General features: G+C 54.8%; 5 protein-coding genes and 1 pseudogene across 6 annotated transcripts; 5 read left to right on the forward strand and 1 right to left on the reverse strand.

Annotated features, from left to right (window-relative positions):
- Positions 1 to 36: 36 nt before the first annotated feature.
- K452DRAFT_283469 (uncharacterized protein) lies at positions 37 to 1,064 on the forward strand. The gene is made up of 8 exons (XM_033539778.1): positions 37 to 260; positions 336 to 386; positions 446 to 477; positions 535 to 551; positions 622 to 633; positions 697 to 794; positions 853 to 869; positions 923 to 1,064. Exons 1-8 carry the CDS (start codon positions 224 to 226, stop codon positions 1,010 to 1,012), a joined length of 354 nt encoding a protein of 117 aa, XP_033401902.1. The 5' UTR covers positions 37 to 223; the 3' UTR covers positions 1,013 to 1,064.
- A 241-nt stretch (positions 1,065 to 1,305) lies between these two features.
- K452DRAFT_355632 (uncharacterized protein) lies at positions 1,306 to 2,624 on the forward strand. The gene is made up of 4 exons (XM_033545976.1): positions 1,306 to 1,462; positions 1,640 to 1,714; positions 1,843 to 2,069; positions 2,137 to 2,624. The coding sequence occupies exons 1-4, from the start codon at positions 1,432 to 1,434 to the stop codon at positions 2,149 to 2,151; spliced, it is 348 nt and encodes a 115-aa protein (XP_033401903.1). The 5' UTR covers positions 1,306 to 1,431; the 3' UTR covers positions 2,152 to 2,624.
- A 22-nt stretch (positions 2,625 to 2,646) lies between these two features.
- K452DRAFT_107284 (uncharacterized protein) lies at positions 2,647 to 3,446 on the forward strand. The gene is made up of 2 exons (XM_033534978.1): positions 2,647 to 2,862; positions 2,914 to 3,446. The coding sequence occupies exons 1-2, from the start codon at positions 2,743 to 2,745 to the stop codon at positions 3,259 to 3,261; spliced, it is 468 nt and encodes a 155-aa protein (XP_033401904.1). The 5' UTR covers positions 2,647 to 2,742; the 3' UTR covers positions 3,262 to 3,446.
- Positions 3,447 to 3,998: 552 nt separating this feature from the next.
- K452DRAFT_355633 (uncharacterized protein) lies at positions 3,999 to 6,609 on the reverse strand. The gene is made up of 3 exons (XM_033545977.1): positions 6,230 to 6,609; positions 5,696 to 6,154; positions 3,999 to 5,498 (listed from the first exon to the last, which is right to left on the reverse strand). Exons 2-3 carry the CDS (start codon positions 6,122 to 6,124, stop codon positions 4,257 to 4,259), a joined length of 1,671 nt encoding a protein of 556 aa, XP_033401905.1. The 5' UTR covers positions 6,125 to 6,154; positions 6,230 to 6,609; the 3' UTR covers positions 3,999 to 4,256.
- Positions 6,610 to 12,826: 6,217 nt separating this feature from the next.
- Positions 12,827 to 13,226, forward strand: K452DRAFT_283474 (uncharacterized protein). The gene has a single exon (XM_033539779.1). It carries the CDS (start codon positions 12,831 to 12,833, stop codon positions 13,116 to 13,118), a length of 288 nt encoding a protein of 95 aa, XP_033401906.1. The 5' UTR covers positions 12,827 to 12,830; the 3' UTR covers positions 13,119 to 13,226.
- Positions 13,227 to 13,452: 226 nt separating this feature from the next.
- Positions 13,453 to 14,449, forward strand: K452DRAFT_340817 (annotated as a pseudogene; the record flags this gene model as incomplete). Its single annotated transcript has 2 exons — positions 13,453 to 14,146; positions 14,174 to 14,449. Coding segments are annotated over 2 exons (970 nt in total), but the record flags the coding sequence as incomplete, so codon positions are not given.
- Positions 14,450 to 16,586: the final 2,137 nt, after the last annotated feature.

The raw sequence follows: 16,586 nt of genomic DNA on the forward strand, positions 1-16,586 counted from the left end.
TGATCTCCGGCATTCCGTCTCCACTCCGGGCGCATGCATCCCTGCGGAAAGCTAGACTCCAGCCGGCTTGCGGCACAATCCACCCGCGGTTCCACCACCACCACTGCTCCCAACACCAACACCATCATCAACCTTTGGCCTGACTGTTGGAGCTTCGCCGAGCTCCCATCGCCGCCCTAATCCCCCCCCATCGCCACGACCCCTCACGACCATCACGACCACCATGGCGTCCAAAAAGGACATGCGTCGGGATGACCTGAGTGCGTGCTTCCTTGACCACCCATACACCCTCCTCCACACCTCGCGTCACGTGTGTGTGCTGACGCGCGCCGCAGTTATCCCTTATGCGGACCTCGACAAGGGAAAGCCGGATCCGGACTTTGCTGGTATCGTCTCACGCTGCGCTACAGGCTGATGAAGGCGTGATTTCTGATTGTGCGCGCAGGCACCATGGCCAGCACTCTGCCCATGGCCGCGGTGAGTTGACCTTCAACGACGTTGAGCGTGGCGCGCATTGCTGATTTGGCGCAACAGATCTTCACGAGGAACAAGTAAGACGCAGTCCAAGCTCGGCTCTGGGATCCCCATGCAGCGTGTGCTAACGACAGGACTGCGCGACAGATTGCTCGGCTGGTAAGGGAGATGATGCAGCGCATGCACACCCTTCACGCGACCCCAGCTAACGCGGCAATCCAGGACGGCCGTCATGTTCTCCCTCCAGACGTGGCTTGCGGAGACGCCCGAGCAGAAGAAGCATGCGACGACTCCTGGCTACTTCAGCGTGGGCATGTCGTGTAAGTGGACCCCTCCTCCAGGGATGGTGCGGAAAGGGATGCTAACTGGAGCAAACAGTAATGTCGGTCGCGGTGGTAAGCAAGCAAAGCCAAGATGTCCAGATGACTACTACTAACACTGCGACCAGGCATACATGCCGCTGTTCCTTCCCAACCCTCCGGCGCGGGCTGGGGCGGGCTCAGGCACCGAGGCTCCTGCAGCCGTGCCGCCTGCTTAGAGTAGATAGACGCGCCTGTTGTACGATAAGTAGCAAGAAGGATGATGCACGTTATTGTTTGCAATTAAGTGACACGGGCGCGGCGGCGCGCTCCCCCCCAAACGGGGTGACTGGCGAGGATGGCGAGGCGTTGAGTAACGTGCAATGCACCCGTCCATCCGCGTTGATAGGGTCCTTCTCTCGTGAGCGCCTCTGGTTGCTGGGTCGTGTGTGTGGCGATTCACCCTTTGACTGGGCTGCAGGCGGGGGGGCCGCTTACTTAAGTCACCCAAAACCCATCGCTCGCTCCCACCGACTCTCTCCAACCCACCACAACCATCTCGCTGCTCTACTTTCGCGACCCCGCTACTTTTCGTCAACCAACCCCCCCTCCTTTCCACCAAACCCACTTAGCAGAAGTTCTCGACAAAGACAGGTTTATGTCAACTATCGAAAACCTCAAGACCTTCGGTGCGCTCAGCCCCGCTTCAGCCCACCTACCCCTCTGTCAGCCGTGTTGCTGCCGCCCGCCCTCACCCCCCCACCCGACTGAGCACGTCGCTCTGAGAGGCGCATCGCCGCCTGTGGGCCTGCGGCACCGCTGATGGACTTGTCGTGTGAGCCGCTCGCTGACCGCCTTCTTCACAGACCCCTTCGCCGAGGCCGACGAAGATACAGGCGAGACCAAGCAGTCTCAAAACTACATACACATCCGAATCCAGCGTACGTCCCTCTTCCCCCCTTTTCGCATCGAGCGAAACGCGTGCTTGTGTCGCCTTACCGCCGCTTTACGTCATCTGCGTGCGACAACCCCCTTAGACTGGTCGGCGGCTAATACGTGGCATTTGCAGAGCGCAATGGCCGTAAGACCTTGACTACGGTCCAGGGTCTCCCCAAGAAGTTCGACCAGAAGAAGATCCTCAAGGTCATCAAGAAGAAGTTCGCCTGCAATGGCACCATCGTGAACGACTCGGAGATGGGTGAAGTCATCCAGCTCCAAGGCGACCAGCGCAAGGATGTCCAGGAATTCTTGACCGACAAGAAGGAAGGCTTGGAGCTTGACGCCAAGACCATCAAGGTACGTCGCTGTCCCCATTACACGCGCGCATTCCTGTCGGGCCTCACGCTGATTGCTGTTTCTCCAGGTCCACGGTTTCTAAGCCCACTCCACCGCGCCCCACCCGCGATTCGGATCGAAGTGGCATCCCTTCTCACGGCGTCATGAAGTACCACTCACGCGGGCTCTGTGCTCGCACACAGCCGTGCCAGCTTCGCTTGCGAGGGCCGGGTTCTTAAGTTTCACCTAAACTTACAAATGGGGGCGGGCGTTGGGCAAGATACCCTTGCCATGGCTGACACTACGGTCATGTGCTTTTATCACGATTGCGGTCTTCCTTTTTTTGCTTACTACTCTTTCCTCATTTCTGGTTTCCACATGACGGGATGACTGCTTTTTATTATCGCCTTCTTCTTCTCCTTCGCTGCTCCATGCGAAAGAGAGTGTGAGGATGGTGGGGTGGAAAGTGAAGAAAGTCGCTATCTGTCCCTACTGCACGCTTAGCGATCGATGCGGCATTCCCGTCAACCGCTCGCGCGGGCCACTATAGGAATGAATGCAAAATATTTCGGTGACCTTTTTCTGCTTCTTTCGCATTCTTGGCTGCGTCTTGGGCCCTTCCCATTCCGGGCACTGTGATGAGGCAAACGTGACTTGTGCGCGCGCAGTGCAAAACCCGTGCGAGTGGTGGCGCATGTCCTGCGCGCGGCCCTGTCTTGGCTGTGGTACGTTGTGCCTGCGCGTCCACCACCATCATCATGACAGACAGGCAGGCAACCAGCCTTGCAAGTCCAACCTACCTACTCGTACCCAGGTAGTCCCGTCGCCAATTGCCAACATCCTACCTACTTACCCCTAGTAACAGCAGCAGTGCTCTGCCGCCGGCAGTAGCGTGAAGAACTCAAATCAACCAGTGTGCCAGTCTGCCCGACCAGCCAGCCAACCAGCCAGCCAGCCAGCCAGCGGGTCCTTCCCTTCCCGTTTCTCTCCCTCTCTTCTCTTCACCCTAGCAAATCGCACCCTCACGCATAGTCGATACATGTACACGTACTTGTACACGTACACACACATACTCGAGTACACGCGCGCGCGCTCGCGGGCGGCGCACGTAGCCGCTGCCACTGGCTTTGGCTTTGGCTCTGATACTGGTGCTAGCGCTGGAGGGTCGGGCGTCTTTGTACTCGAGTACGTCTGGACATGTATGTACACGTAGATGGTGTGTACTCGAGTATGAGTAGGTAGCCGCCCGTTTGCTTGGCCTGTCAGCCTGACAGGCGGGTGGACGGGTGGATGGCTGGCTGGTTCGCTGGCTGGAAGCGGGTGTTACGTGTGGTTGTGGTGGTGGTGGTGGAGTTGTGGAGTGCAAAGATAGTCAGGTAGAGTACTCTAGTCAGTTGATTCACGGGGGCACAGACAGTGCCGTAGGGCTGTGTGTCGTTTGTGCAGGCGTATGGCAGCTACTTCTAGTGGTTATGGTGCTGGTAGTGGTTACCTACCATACTCGTAACAAAGGAAGAAGACGCTGTGATTGGACGGGTCGCTGAGCCGAAGCCAAGCGCCGCGGGGATGCGGTGCGGGTGCCGATGCTGGCGTGGGCGTGGCTTGGGGGCGGGAGGACGTGCTTTCTTGCACTAAGGTTGGTGTGGCTGGTGGGGTGTTGGGGTGTGGAGATGAAGACGGGGGAGTTGGGAGTGCTTGAGTGTAGAGTACTTCGTGGGTATGTGGTTAGCTCCTTTTATTTACTATTTGCTCGGCTTTTTGAATGGGTATTTGGTAAAGACTGTCGGACCTGCTAAATGCTTCTTAGGAGGTTAAAGTAAAGTTATATGCAGTTCAGTTAATAGTCGTTAGATAGCTGCAAAAACAGAATATATCTGAGTATAAAAGCAGTCGAAAGTATATGAAGGCACACTCATTTATAGAGAATGAGAACATTCAAATTGATGTGAGGGTGCGGATAGTCAGGAGTGTACGGGTATACCACGTGGGTACAAAGACAAAAAGTCGAAGGGATGAAAAAGCAAGTCATATACCGAAGTAGGCAAAAGCGTCGGAAGGGATTTTACTTTACCTTTACACATCGTATAAGCATATTTCTTTTTTGAGTACCGAATATGAACCAGTCCCGCCCTTCCAACAAAGAACGGGTTTCCGAAACCGTCCTCTCCCACGCCTCTAACACCTCCATCCTGCATTCCCCACCCCAACTCAACTCAACCCACACAGTCCGGGCACCCTCTCCGCGCCCACGCCCACCAACCCATCAAAATACTCCAGCAGTGTCTCCAAAGCCACCATATCCATCCGCCCCAACACCGGATGCGAGCTCCTCAGCACCCTGCCACCCCAAAGCACACGAACAAAGGACTTCCCCTTTTCCACATCCGTATCCTCCGCTGCTCGCGCATCCGCGCGGCCCTGATCCTGTTGTGCTTTTCGTGAAAACAGCTCAAATACAACCTCGCTCCCCATGCCTGGCCACACCATGACGTCCACCTGCAACACCGCCAGCAGGCGCGACAGTGATCCGTCGTGTGCGACATTGTGTCTGTAGACGACGTCACTGGTGCCCGCAGCAGCATCGCGCAAGTTCTGTGCAAGTTCCGCGAGCCAAATGCCGTAACTTGCTACGGCAGCGGCGAGAGAGGCAGGATCATCGCGGTAGAGACGGGAGTACTCGAGTTGGCCGAGGCGGAATACCGTGTTGGCTAAGAACTGGGGGATGCAAGTCGAGCTAGTGGTCGTGGCGTCAGAGAGGCTGTCGTTGCAGGGGAGTGGTTTCTGGTGGCAGAGGCGCGCGGAGAGGTTGTCGTAGTAGTGGTCGAAGGACTGGTGCCAGTCTTTCTCGGCGCTGGGGATACCGGAGATGCGGTCGAGGGTTTTGAAGAGCGGGTCTGAGGCGCTGAGGTGCTCGAGCCAGGCGGGATCGCGGCTTCCGATACCGTAGGTGGCATAGAGAGCCGCTGCGGCGGGACAGGTGTAGCCTGGCTCAAGGCTGTCGACGGAATCGGGTTGGATTTTCAGCGGGAAGCTATGCGCTGCTGCGTCTGGGTATATTCCTGAGATCACCATCCCAGCGACCTGCGACGTGATGATATTGTTCGTGACTCGGAACTCGACTTTGCGGCCCCAGCCATCGGTTGCTGGTATTTCAGGTAAGAAGTGCAGCAATCCGCCGTATACGGAGCCCAAGTCGCGGCCATGTTGCCAGGCATCATTGAGGCCGGAGCCGGTAATCTGAGGGAATTGGCAGGTGCCGTTGAAGCCCGTGGGTGCAAGAGGATTGGATGCTGATATGTAGACGTCCCAGTAGGTTTGTGCAGTGATATTTCCATCGGGTGCTGCGGGTGACCCATAGTAAAAAAGGCTGCTAGAGTTGCAGTTCCAGATATAGGTCTCATGCGGGAAAGTGTTGGCAGCGTAAGGGGTGCGTTTGTGATGGCGATGGATCTGGAGGATTGTTAATTGTATGTAGCTTCCGCACTATTTTTCCTTCGAGACGTTGGCAAGTAGCTATGCTTTGCGCATAACCTGTGAGTGTTCCGAATGTTCTGCTCACAAGCAGGGAGCAACTCGGGACAGGTTCAAGCCAGTGCAAAGCGTGATGTCAGAATTCAAGAGAATGAGGCTTAGGAGGCACGACTTACCACTTCCACATATTCAAGCTGGTACTCATCCGAAGCTTTTGGGTATTCCTCGGCCCTCACATGCGGCATATTGCACCAGTTGTACATCCCGTAGGGCGTCCCTTCTGGGAGCTCAGAGCCATTAAAGACAAACCCGTGCACGCCAGTGCCGTTGATCGCTTTCGACAAGTCATTGATCCACGTTGAATTGGGAGGATGCCATCCTTCGACCGATGAGTTTAGTGAAGTCGCCATGCTTGGTTTTTCCGATGTTATGATCTTGGGCCAAGTGAGAGGATGTTTGTTTTCAGTACTAGTCAGGCTTCCGAGGATCCAGAGCAAGAGGCCAAAGGAGATGGCTGTGGCGAAAGTGCTGGAGACATAGTTGATGTTGCGGCGGGGTTGCAGCGCGGCGCCCCACTCATGTCCTATTTCTCCTTCTTGCGCCATGGTTACGGCAAAGTAGAGTGGGTACAGAAACTACTATGTCCGTAAGTAACCAGTGGATAACCAATCAAGGCCAGCTGGTACCGAAGCCTGAAGGAGTAGGTTCACCTTATCTCTGGGTAATTTTCTAGAGACCAAGTTTTTCCGACCAGTCAGGGTTTCAAAACCAGGGCAATTTCGTGCTACTCTTCGAATAGGTAACCTGATTGGATATCGGCTGACTTTGGACCGATGTAGAATAGTCGCGTACCCTCTGTGAGATGCTGGATGACAAGGTTGTAGGGAAACATGTGCAGAGAAGGTAGGTTCTCATTGGCGCGCCTTAGGTGCTCAGTGAGGTGGAGAAGGTGGGTGTCAGGAAGAAGCCAAAGACAAATCAAGGAGTCGAGTTGGATGCACCAATTCCTGCCATCGAAACCGCGGATGCGGCTGCTGCGCACCGAGACAAGCTCCTGCCGTGAGTGGTGATGTTCCGGGCAACAGGTATGTGGCGCCAAGGGAAGGAGGGTCTTGGGCAAGGAGCTGGTGATGGTCCGAGACCCTTGGCCCACCATTCTCGCTTCGACCCCACAAGGGCCCTGCTCACTTTGCTGCACCACCGCTCGCACGACCCCTTTTCATCAACTTATCCAACCACATCATTGCCAACATCCTTGGGTTCCACAACACGGTTTGACCTCCTTGTAGCGCCGACTGTGCATAACGTTACTCTCTCTATAACGGCCAAAGTGTTCAGCAGCCACGCAGAACCTAGCCGGATATGCCGATAAACATCTTGTTGACGGTCGGAAGTTGCTGACCAGTTCAGATGTTGGAACCTGTCTTGACTGTAGGCTGGAGAGAGGCTTCCTGGTTGTTCGAACACTTGGATCGTATATGGTTATGCCCCTTAGAGTCTACAGTCGACATGCTTCTTGTAACCTGCCCTGGAACGCGACCATACACGACTGCGACCGTCGAGCACATCAAGTCCTGAGGAAGGTGTAGAACTGACAACAGAGAGCGCCGTCGCGAAGGGTGTTGAAGTGTTAACCCTGCAGGTCCTCAAGACACGACTACGAACTAGTGTCGGCTACTAACTCTTATCCAAGTCAAGGATACGCACCGGCTTGGTACCGTGACTTGGAAAGATGCTCAACTGGCGAACATCACCGCGTCTGCTTCACTGTAAGTACCCCTGGCGATGCTCATCGAATTGCTTCACCTTGCCGGTACATATCTGCGACACGCCGCTGCGAAACTATCAACAGTCAGACAAACACCTTGACGGCTCGCAGCTTCATGAGACGCACCCAACTGACCCATTCTCTTCGGAAGATTCTCTGCTGGCAGGCCATGAGCGATGCGCCTACCTCATGTATGAACTCAGGGGAAGACCCATCGGAGATTCTTTTGTCAGGCTCGACCGACTTGCGGGCTCTCTAAAGCAACCAGGATTCACTCAAGACCATACCGATACCTAGTTCCTGTCATCATCAGCCTTACAAGTCAGCGTCGCGGAAGCTGTACTTTACCTGAAGATAAACGCTCGCTTATCCTGCAATGCGCTAGAGCACCCAAGGCGAGACCTTACAACCAGTGTCAAGTACTACTCAACGTGCGCGTGAGCGGAGATCCTCAAGGGACCCTATGGACCTCGAACCATTGAGGTAATACAAGAGCTGCCAAACCCGCCTTCAGTGGACTGATGGACCAACACTTCACTGTCAAGACGGCAACGATTTGTTGCCACAAGTCACCGACGTCGACTACAACATTCACTACAGTAACGAAGCCCAAGTAAAATGCTGAGATTTATTTGCCGTTTTACCAGATTGGATTCAGGATACAAAGGCTGTTTGAGCATGTACGACAAGAGGGAAGAAGTCCTCGACCATAATCGGCCAAGGCCCCTCCTATCGATTTGATCTCTGCGGCTGTGATTGACGGACCAAGCACTGAACAGCTTGACGTTTCTTAGGCCGCAAGGACATCGGATCGGACGCCTTGGATGAATACAGGCGACAAAAGGTGTGAGCAGCAGCCCACGCCCACCCTCGACAAAGAAAAAGAAAGAAGACATTATGCAGCAACATATCAAAGCACAATGCATTGGTGCGAGATGAAAGAGCAAGGGAAAGAAGTAAAATTTCGGAAGACGAGTCGAATGCGCAAACGGAGTGGAGCAAATAAAAATGTCTGCTCCTGCTTCAGTGTCGCTGCAACGGGAACCAAAGGTTCCATGCAAACGAGTCCTCGAGAGGCAGTGGCAAGTTCCCTCTTGGCCTACGTTAATCCGATAAGCCCACCAAGGAAGAGCTTAACGGCGATATCGTGGCCGAATGATTCAGGTGTACCAGCACCCCAAGACGGGGGGCCTCGAGCACACAAAAGTCGAACAATCATTGTCCATGTGTGCTGCATGTTAGTCTACCACTGACATCTGGAAGCCGTGGAGGTTACCATATGCGCGCCTCTGTTCGCTCTCGGCCTTTTTTACCTCGCCAATCCCACTGGAGAAGTGCGGAGACGAGTTCCTATACGGCCGTTGGTTCACTTGTCAAGGGACCCGAAGTGATCGACCAGAGTTCTACGGTTGGCATAAGTGCTGTTCCTCTGGGCGAAGCAATGTTAGAGGTTTCACTCAACGTCGGCCACAACAGAAGTTTGTTCACCCTACGATGTGAAGGTTCCGTTTGGCAGGGTGCGCCGTTGTCTTGTAACGAAAAAGCGAGAAATGGACAATGAAAGAGGCGACGGAGTGTTGACAGAAAGCAACGACTGATCAGTTCAGTTCGTTCGATTCGGCTTCCAAAGTTCGCCATACGCATCGAGTCTCGGGATCTGCGGCGGTAAAGCCAGTTTTGCCATCCATACCTCGCTGCTACGTGGTAATCGTTGGGCAAGGCTGCTGAGGAAGGGATGTTCAAATTGAAGAGATAAAGAAAGCCACATACCTGTTCAAAAAGGAACTTGTAAAAGCAGAAGAGCTTGGACATGCGGAGTTGATCAGTGGTATGCACAGAGAATCGGTTGCGCCTGGACAAAGCTCCTCAGAGGAGAAGAGAACAGGGAGGTTGCCGATTGATCTGCCTAAGTGTGCGTCTGGTCAGCATTGTGGTTCCTTCAATTGACGCTTCGAAATCCTTCATCTCCAGGCTAATAAATGTTAGGGTTCATAAAGGAGCAAGGTTCATCATTGAGTTGATAACTTGCACACGCCACCCTGGCTTGGAGAGAAGTTTTCATTCCGTCCAGCCATTTGATCTCCGACGGTTCGACGAGTCTTGGTATAGGAGACCAGACTCTACCCACACGCGAAGCTGTCGGGCCGGGAGAAAAGCAACGAGCGTCCAAAGGAGTCTGAAGTGGTGTGGTGTCAACGCCACTTCCGTCAAACAAAAACTTGTGGACTCAAGGCTAGGACCAGCAGCAAGATATGTTCCAGTGGGCCCCCATAGATGGAAGGACACTGAGATCCTCAAGGTCTGGCCAACTCGCAAATCCCTTTGTTACGACCATGCGAATGTCGCGCCGCCATAGTCATAAGCCCTGCAACATGGATAATCAGCTGAAGAATTTCGAAGAACAACAAGAACAGACATACCTAGGGCACAGAGAAGCCGTCCAAGAACAGGTGATGCCTGTGATATTAATGGAAGGTAAGCCCTGCGATAATGGACGATTAGTTCTAAAGCCTTCGAATAGTAATTTGAATACATGAGCATCAACCATCAAATCAGTAAGCAGACGGGTATTTGCATTTTCCGCCCTCGGGTTAACATCTGAAAACCACATAAGGGAAGGAAGATCAAACTGTTCTCGGTCGCGAAATCATCACAATAAAGGAAACTTAATCAAACCAACAGGAGCAAACTTACTAGGGACAGACAAAGGATTGAACCAAGCACTGCGACAAAGATTGTCAGTTAAGGTCTCCAAAAGGCAATGAAGTTCATGAGCCTTAGAGATATAAAAGGAAACCTAAAAGACAGAAGAAAAGGTAAGTCCTGCGACATGGATGATTAGCACAAAAGCCGTCGAAATCTAATCCAATGCATGGACAGAAACCATCAAATCAGTAAAGTTGCAGTTTGGGTTTTTCTCATACTGCCCCTCGGGGTGATGCAACCCACAAAAGGTAGCAGAAGTCAATTTTTCTCTTAAGAACAGTGTTCTTGATTCATCATTATGGAAAGGAAACCAAATTAACAAAAATAAACTTACTTAGGATAGCTTCGCTTGGGTACTGGCAATAGCCAAGCGAGTTGACCCGAAGGCATTGTGCATGTCTGGTCATCGAAAGATTAGCTCAGGTCCGCTTCAAAGAGCAATGAAGATGTCGAGGGGCGGGAGATGTAAATCAGTAAGTTCTCTTTTTGTTGTTTTTCGCATGGGTGAAACCCCGGGATACCACAAGGGCGTCCACATTGAGAAACCCCCAATAAAAAGATCTAAATTTATTCATCATGTAGGATGTAGGATATGTGAAGTGTAGATGACTACTCACTCTTCATGGGCGTTGGCATCAGCTCGCGCACAAGTTGACGGGTTTGCGTCTTATAATACCTGGTTACAGGCTGAAGTATTAGCTGATGTTCGCATAGAAGACAGCAATGAGAGTGTTCAAAAAATAAAATGTAAGTCAGATGTTCTCTCTTCTTTATCATCAGGTGAATCCCGGGGATGCCAGAATTGGCGCCCACAACGAGTAACCCATCAAAAGATCGAAACGATCAAAATGCAGATTTTGATTTTTATCCATCATGTGCGGGAGACTTGAAGGATTTTTGGTTACTTACTTCACGAAGCGGACGCGAATATTGCATGCGGAATGTTGACTTGAGGCAGGAGACCTTATCGTCCATGAAGAGAGCACAGAGGCACGACCCCGTAAAGAGGCAATTCGTAAGAGAGCGGTCAAGTTGGCTGTCACCTTGGATTGCGATGACACGAGATGAGTCTTGTTTGCTTAGCCTTTCGAATGCCCTCGAGGCAAGGTTTGGGAAGACAACTGACAGTGTCAGCGATTCGCATCGGCCTTGGGGTTGAGACCTGGAGGCTTCAGGTTTGCACGTCGCAGGCCAAACCGGCTGTCGCTCACTTGAGCTGCCTCTTCGAGAAACCCTCAAGGCGCTTCGGTGTTCCGGTTCAAGTATGCCTGGTGGGTTGTCAGCATGTGGTTGCTCATGTAGCTGTCGACCCGAGGCCGACCAGGCGCGGACGCTTGAACGTGACGACAAGCACCTTGCAATGGGGTAAGGGTTGATCAGAGGCTTGACTTACTTCTGTCGGATACTTTTGCCTTGCTTAGAGAGCGAAGAGAAGTGAGGTAGGTGAGGGGTCAGGAGCCCATGGTGTCTGGACAGACCCGGGGTGTCGGTTGAAGGTCAGTCTCGGACCATTGCCGCCCTGCGTTCAAAGAAGGTCAGTCATATCGTCAGCAGTCACTTGAAGCTTGCCCAGGTGCTTCTTTTGGTTGCATCCGCGGCGTGTAGCGATGGCGTTGCAAGGTGGTGGGCTGAGGTTTGCTGGCGGCTCAAAAGCGCGTCGCCGGCGACAGAGCCCACCACTGTCAGCCGAAGCTTGGCAGCCCTTCCGGGTGACATTGGAGCTTTGCAAAGCTTCTTGCAATGGTGCAGAAGGCCTTCGCAGTTGCTGCCGTCAACGGCGACGAAGGGTTGTCAAACTGGGCAGAGTTGATGTCGCAGCGGCGTGAGCGAGCTCCAAGAGCATCCGCTCACGCGCACTTGAAGCTATCAACTTGCGCTCACTTTGAGGTTGTAAAGAAGGCAAAGAAGATCGATGTGGCAAAGAGCCGAAGTGGGAGAAGGTGGTTGTTGGTTGCGGTGCAGGGGGTGGGGGTGGGTGGTGGAGGAGCGGAAGGGCAAAAAGAAGGGCGGACGACGACCGCACCAACAGCCCGCGACTGCCTTCGCTTAGGCCGGCCGGCTTTGCAGGTTTCTGGCCTGGCTATTGACCTCCGACGCCCTTTTCTATTTTCACTTCTCTCCCAGCAACAACAGCAGCATCCGTAACGACTCCCGCGCCTGCAACCACGCCCGCGCCTGCGCCCTTCTGCTGCTGTTGCTGCTGCTGCCACTTCTTCATCTCCCTCCAAAGCTTCTCCATCACGGGCTCCAACAATGCCCTTCTCCATCCGTCAAGCCGCCGAGCGGGCCAAGGCCGCGACGGCCAACTACCTCCGCAAGGCCGAGCGCTCCCTGGCCGACATCTACCAGGTACCTTACAAAGCCTCTTCGTTCTAACTGTTCCCAATCTACTGAAAGTCACAGAACGTCAAGGAGAAGACCAAGGAGAAGGCCGGCAAGGCCAAGGAGAAGCCCCGCCTCAGGCCGGACAGCCCGCCCCCTCCTCCCCCGCTGGTCATCGGGTAAGTCAACTTTTTGCCAGATTCTCACGATTTACAATACTACTGACTGGCCCTAGCCATCCCGTGTCGGACGACCCGCCCCCCTACTGGGTCGAGTTCCCCGTGCCGCCGCCGTCGCCTTCTGAGACGACGTCTATCATGAAGTCTATCATGACGTTGTCCACGGCGTTGACCACGGCGTCGTCCACGGCGTCGTTCACGCCGCCTCCGCCTCCCCCGCCGCCTCCACCCACGCGCCCGCCTCCCCCGCCTCCGCCCACGCGTCCGCACCCGCCGTCCCAGCGTCCCTCGCCGCAGCCGTCGCCCGAGGCGCGGTCCCTGGTGGTCACGTTCCGCATGCCGCCGCCTCCGCCGTACGTCGAGCCACCGCCGTACTCCGAAGAGGAGGTGGTGGAGACGGTGGAGGAGGAGGGGGAGGAAGACGACGACGATGACGACGGCGACCACCACTACCACGCCGCCGAGGAGGACGACGATGAGAGCGCCAACGAGAACGGCGACGACGACGACGATGATGACGATGATGACGACGACGACGGCCATGATGACGGCCACCACCGCCACCACCACCATCATCATCATCAGGAGGTGGAGGAGAAGGACGAGGAGGGAGCGTGGATTTGAGTGGTGGGAGGAGATGGCCGGTCTCCGCCGCCCTGCTGCTGACCCTTTGCCGCCGCCCCGCCGCCCAAGTCTTCCCCGAACGTCTGTAGAATAGTATTGTACAACATCCCCGGGCACATTGTGCCGTGAATACGAAACACCGATCTCTGCTCTTACACTGTTCTCTGTTTGCTGTTGTTCTGTTTCACCGTGCCTTATTTACAAGCGGAGAAGAGAAGCTTCGCGCGTTTTCCTCTCGTGCAGCAACGACGAGAAGTATGCTGCTTCAGGCCTTTGTCTTGCGCGCGTATATTGGCGCGGCTTTACTCTCTCCCTGTGCCAGCACTGGCGTCTGCAGTATCGGCTCTCTGTCATACATACATACATACACTTCTTTACTTGCTCTCCGCCTGAAGGCGCTACAAAACCACGACCACGATCACGGTCACGAACAAGACAAGACAAGACACCACAACCCAGCCATGAACACCAATCCAGACCCCTCATCCGCATCAAACCCCGCCCCCGACACCCTCATGTACCTCACATACACATACGCGCACACCCACACACAAATTTACACGCACATGCAAGAATACAGCACCACCAGCACCACCCTCGCATTCACCCTCTCCCGCGACTTACTCTACGTGCTGCTAGCGCTAGGTGTCTTCTTCGCCGTCATAGAAATGCTGTGCGCGCTTGTTGAGGGCGTTGTTGGGGGTGGCAGCGACGAGAGGAGCAACGGCGATGGGGGCAGCGGTGGTGGGGGCAACGACGACGGGGATAGCGGCTATGGGGGCGATGATGATGATGGGGGTGACGATTGGGGTAACGATGGTGGCAGCGAGACGGCAGATGCGTGCTTTGCGCAGGTTTGTGAGGAGTGTGCGTGTGCGTGCGGCTATGCCTACGATAGCGGCAATAGCAGCTGCTGCTGCGGCTGCCCCGAAACACCGCTTATCACGACCTGCGCTCCTGACATCGTTGCCCGGGGAGCTGAGTTGAGCTGCTATGCGCCTGACGAGGAGGGGGGTGCGCTTGGTGTGGTGGCTGAGGAGAATTAGGACGAGTAGGGGGAGGAGGACGGCGGCGATGACGACACTGCCGATGGCAAAGACGACACTGCCGATGGCAAAGACGACGCTGCCGACGGCAAAGACGACCACGGTGACGAAGAGCAGAGACAAGCTGTGGAGAGGTGCACGTACGAGGGCAAAGGGCTAGGTTCGGGCGTGGGCATGGGTTTGGGTTTGGGTTCGGGTTTGGGTTTGGAAAGAGCTGCGGTGATGGTGGGTGTGGTGCTGGTGGGTATGCAGGGGGGAGAGGGTTGTGTGGGAGAGACGTGGTGAGCTGAGTTGAGATGTTGAGGGGTTGAGCAGCTGGAGATTAAGCGATTGATGGGGGAGAGAGAGTTGAGGGAGGAGCAAGGTGGTGAGGAAAGAGCGAAGAGGGAGGGGTGGCTTAGTTTCGCGAATAAAACCATTGATGCCGGAGAACAAACGAGCAAGCAAACAACTCGTTCCTCGCCCATTACCACAAACACACCCTAACCATTGTTTGCCTACACCTTGCGGTGCTTGTTTGCCATTCCTATCTTTTGTTGCATGCTTTTTGATATCTATCTACCATATTCTAGGCCCTTTCTTCGACGTACTGGATTGCATGCAGGCCCGGCTTACAACGTTCGTCTGTCCATCCACCCACCTACTCACGTATCCATGTTCCACATCCACCAAACTAGCCAACCAGTCCAATAGTTATATCCTTCTTCTTATTCATTGTCGTTCTCCTTCCTTACCAATATGTACGCCGTAGCCGCCCACCCTTCTCCATTTCTCTGATATACTACCCACCCCTATCCGACCACGTGTACGTATATCTGCCTGACGGCACCAAGAAGAGAGTGGTAGCCAGAGAAAAAGGAGAAATCGAAGAGATAGGAATGAGGGAAGAGTAGACGGGTACCTAGATCAGGCTTGTTCAGTGCGTCAGTGTTACTTCCTGTCCGTGCGCAGTACGTGCGTGTGCAAAAGTGCAGGCGCGCATCAGTGGCGGCGGACGTGCGCCAGCAGGCTCACCGGCCAGCCAGAAGAATAAGGGCGCAGCATCAGCGGCGGCACTTAAGTGTTGTACCGTGCGAGGGGTCCGTCCTCGAGTACCGACGTAGCCACGGCGAGATATGAGTGGGTGAGCGTCCCGAGCGGGTCAAGGCTCAAGTCGAGCAAGACCGTTTCAGCAAGGTCGAACAACTGGACCCGGTCCAGACCACTCGGCCTCCGTCGCAGGGAGCAGTGCAGAAGAGCGGGGGCGTATAGAGCGGGGACGCCGCGCACTGCGCACAATAACGCGCGGCAGTGTGATCGGGACAAGGTCACCAGTGAGTCGGGAGACAGATGGGTATCGGCATGGAAGAGTATTGGGTACCTATGGATAAGGGTAAGGGGTTATTGGCGGGGAAACACGGAACGAGAGCTTAGAGCGGACGGAAAGAAAGGGGCGTGAGCCGGCGGAGCCCGTCATGACGCAGCGAGGCAGCCGCAAACCCTGCTTTCCCGACGTCCTGACTGGCGGAGCCTAGAGCATTGATAGGCAGGCACGGCTTCTTGTTGGTTTGGTCGGGAACTCTCTCGCGTGCGCGGCGCTGGGCGTGCGGGGACTGTTGCATCCTGTTGGGTTGGGTTGGGGTTAAGTTCGTTGGGCTGCAGCCTTTTCCGACTCGAGGCTTGAGGATGGGTGGCCATAACGGCCACGGCGGATGCGGCGGCGGCGGGAGCGTCTTGGTGGCGGTGGTGGATGATGGTAGTAGTGATGAGGCAATGCGGGTAGCATCAAACGCCGACGAGGACGGGTACGGATCGCGCGGATGAGAAACGAGACGAGATGAGCAAGAAAGAGAGACAGGACAGATAGAGATAGAGATTGCGTGCGTGCTGCGAAAGACTGGAGACAGATGATTTCACGGTGGAAACGATCTGTTGTGGTGATGATGTTGGTGATGGTGTCGCAGTTAGTTACCTACCCGAGCAGCAGGCGCGCTTCGCCGTCCACCTTCCCGCCTTCCCTCCCCAGATCATCAACAGCGACGCGCGCGGCCCAACCAGCAACCTCAGGCATCCAGCACTCGGCCTCCAGCATCCAGTACGGAGTATCCGGTGTCCAGCAACGCGAAACAGTAGCAGCATGCACATTGCGGAGCAGCCACCACTCGTATCAACCAATCTCCACCCATCGGGAAATGAAACGAAGGAGCAATTCAAACACCGACCCGTAGGACCCTGGCGTCGGCGTTTGGGGCCCAACCTTCCTGAAGCGGAAGAGCGGGCAAGTCGCCTGCCGGTCTAGGGCTGGACGATCAGCGCCTCGGAACGCACGCGGCGCAGCAAGTTCAGCCACGGCCAGGTACACCCGAAGGGAAAAAAAGAGGAGATGTGAGAAAATTGACTGAGGTGGATTGGTTGTAACAATTACACTGAGAGATATTTGGGT

Source organism: Aplosporella prunicola (assembly GCF_010093885.1).
Source record: "Aplosporella prunicola CBS 121167 unplaced genomic scaffold K452scaffold_3, whole genome shotgun sequence".
Taxonomy (NCBI): domain Eukaryota; kingdom Fungi; phylum Ascomycota; class Dothideomycetes; order Botryosphaeriales; family Aplosporellaceae; genus Aplosporella; species Aplosporella prunicola.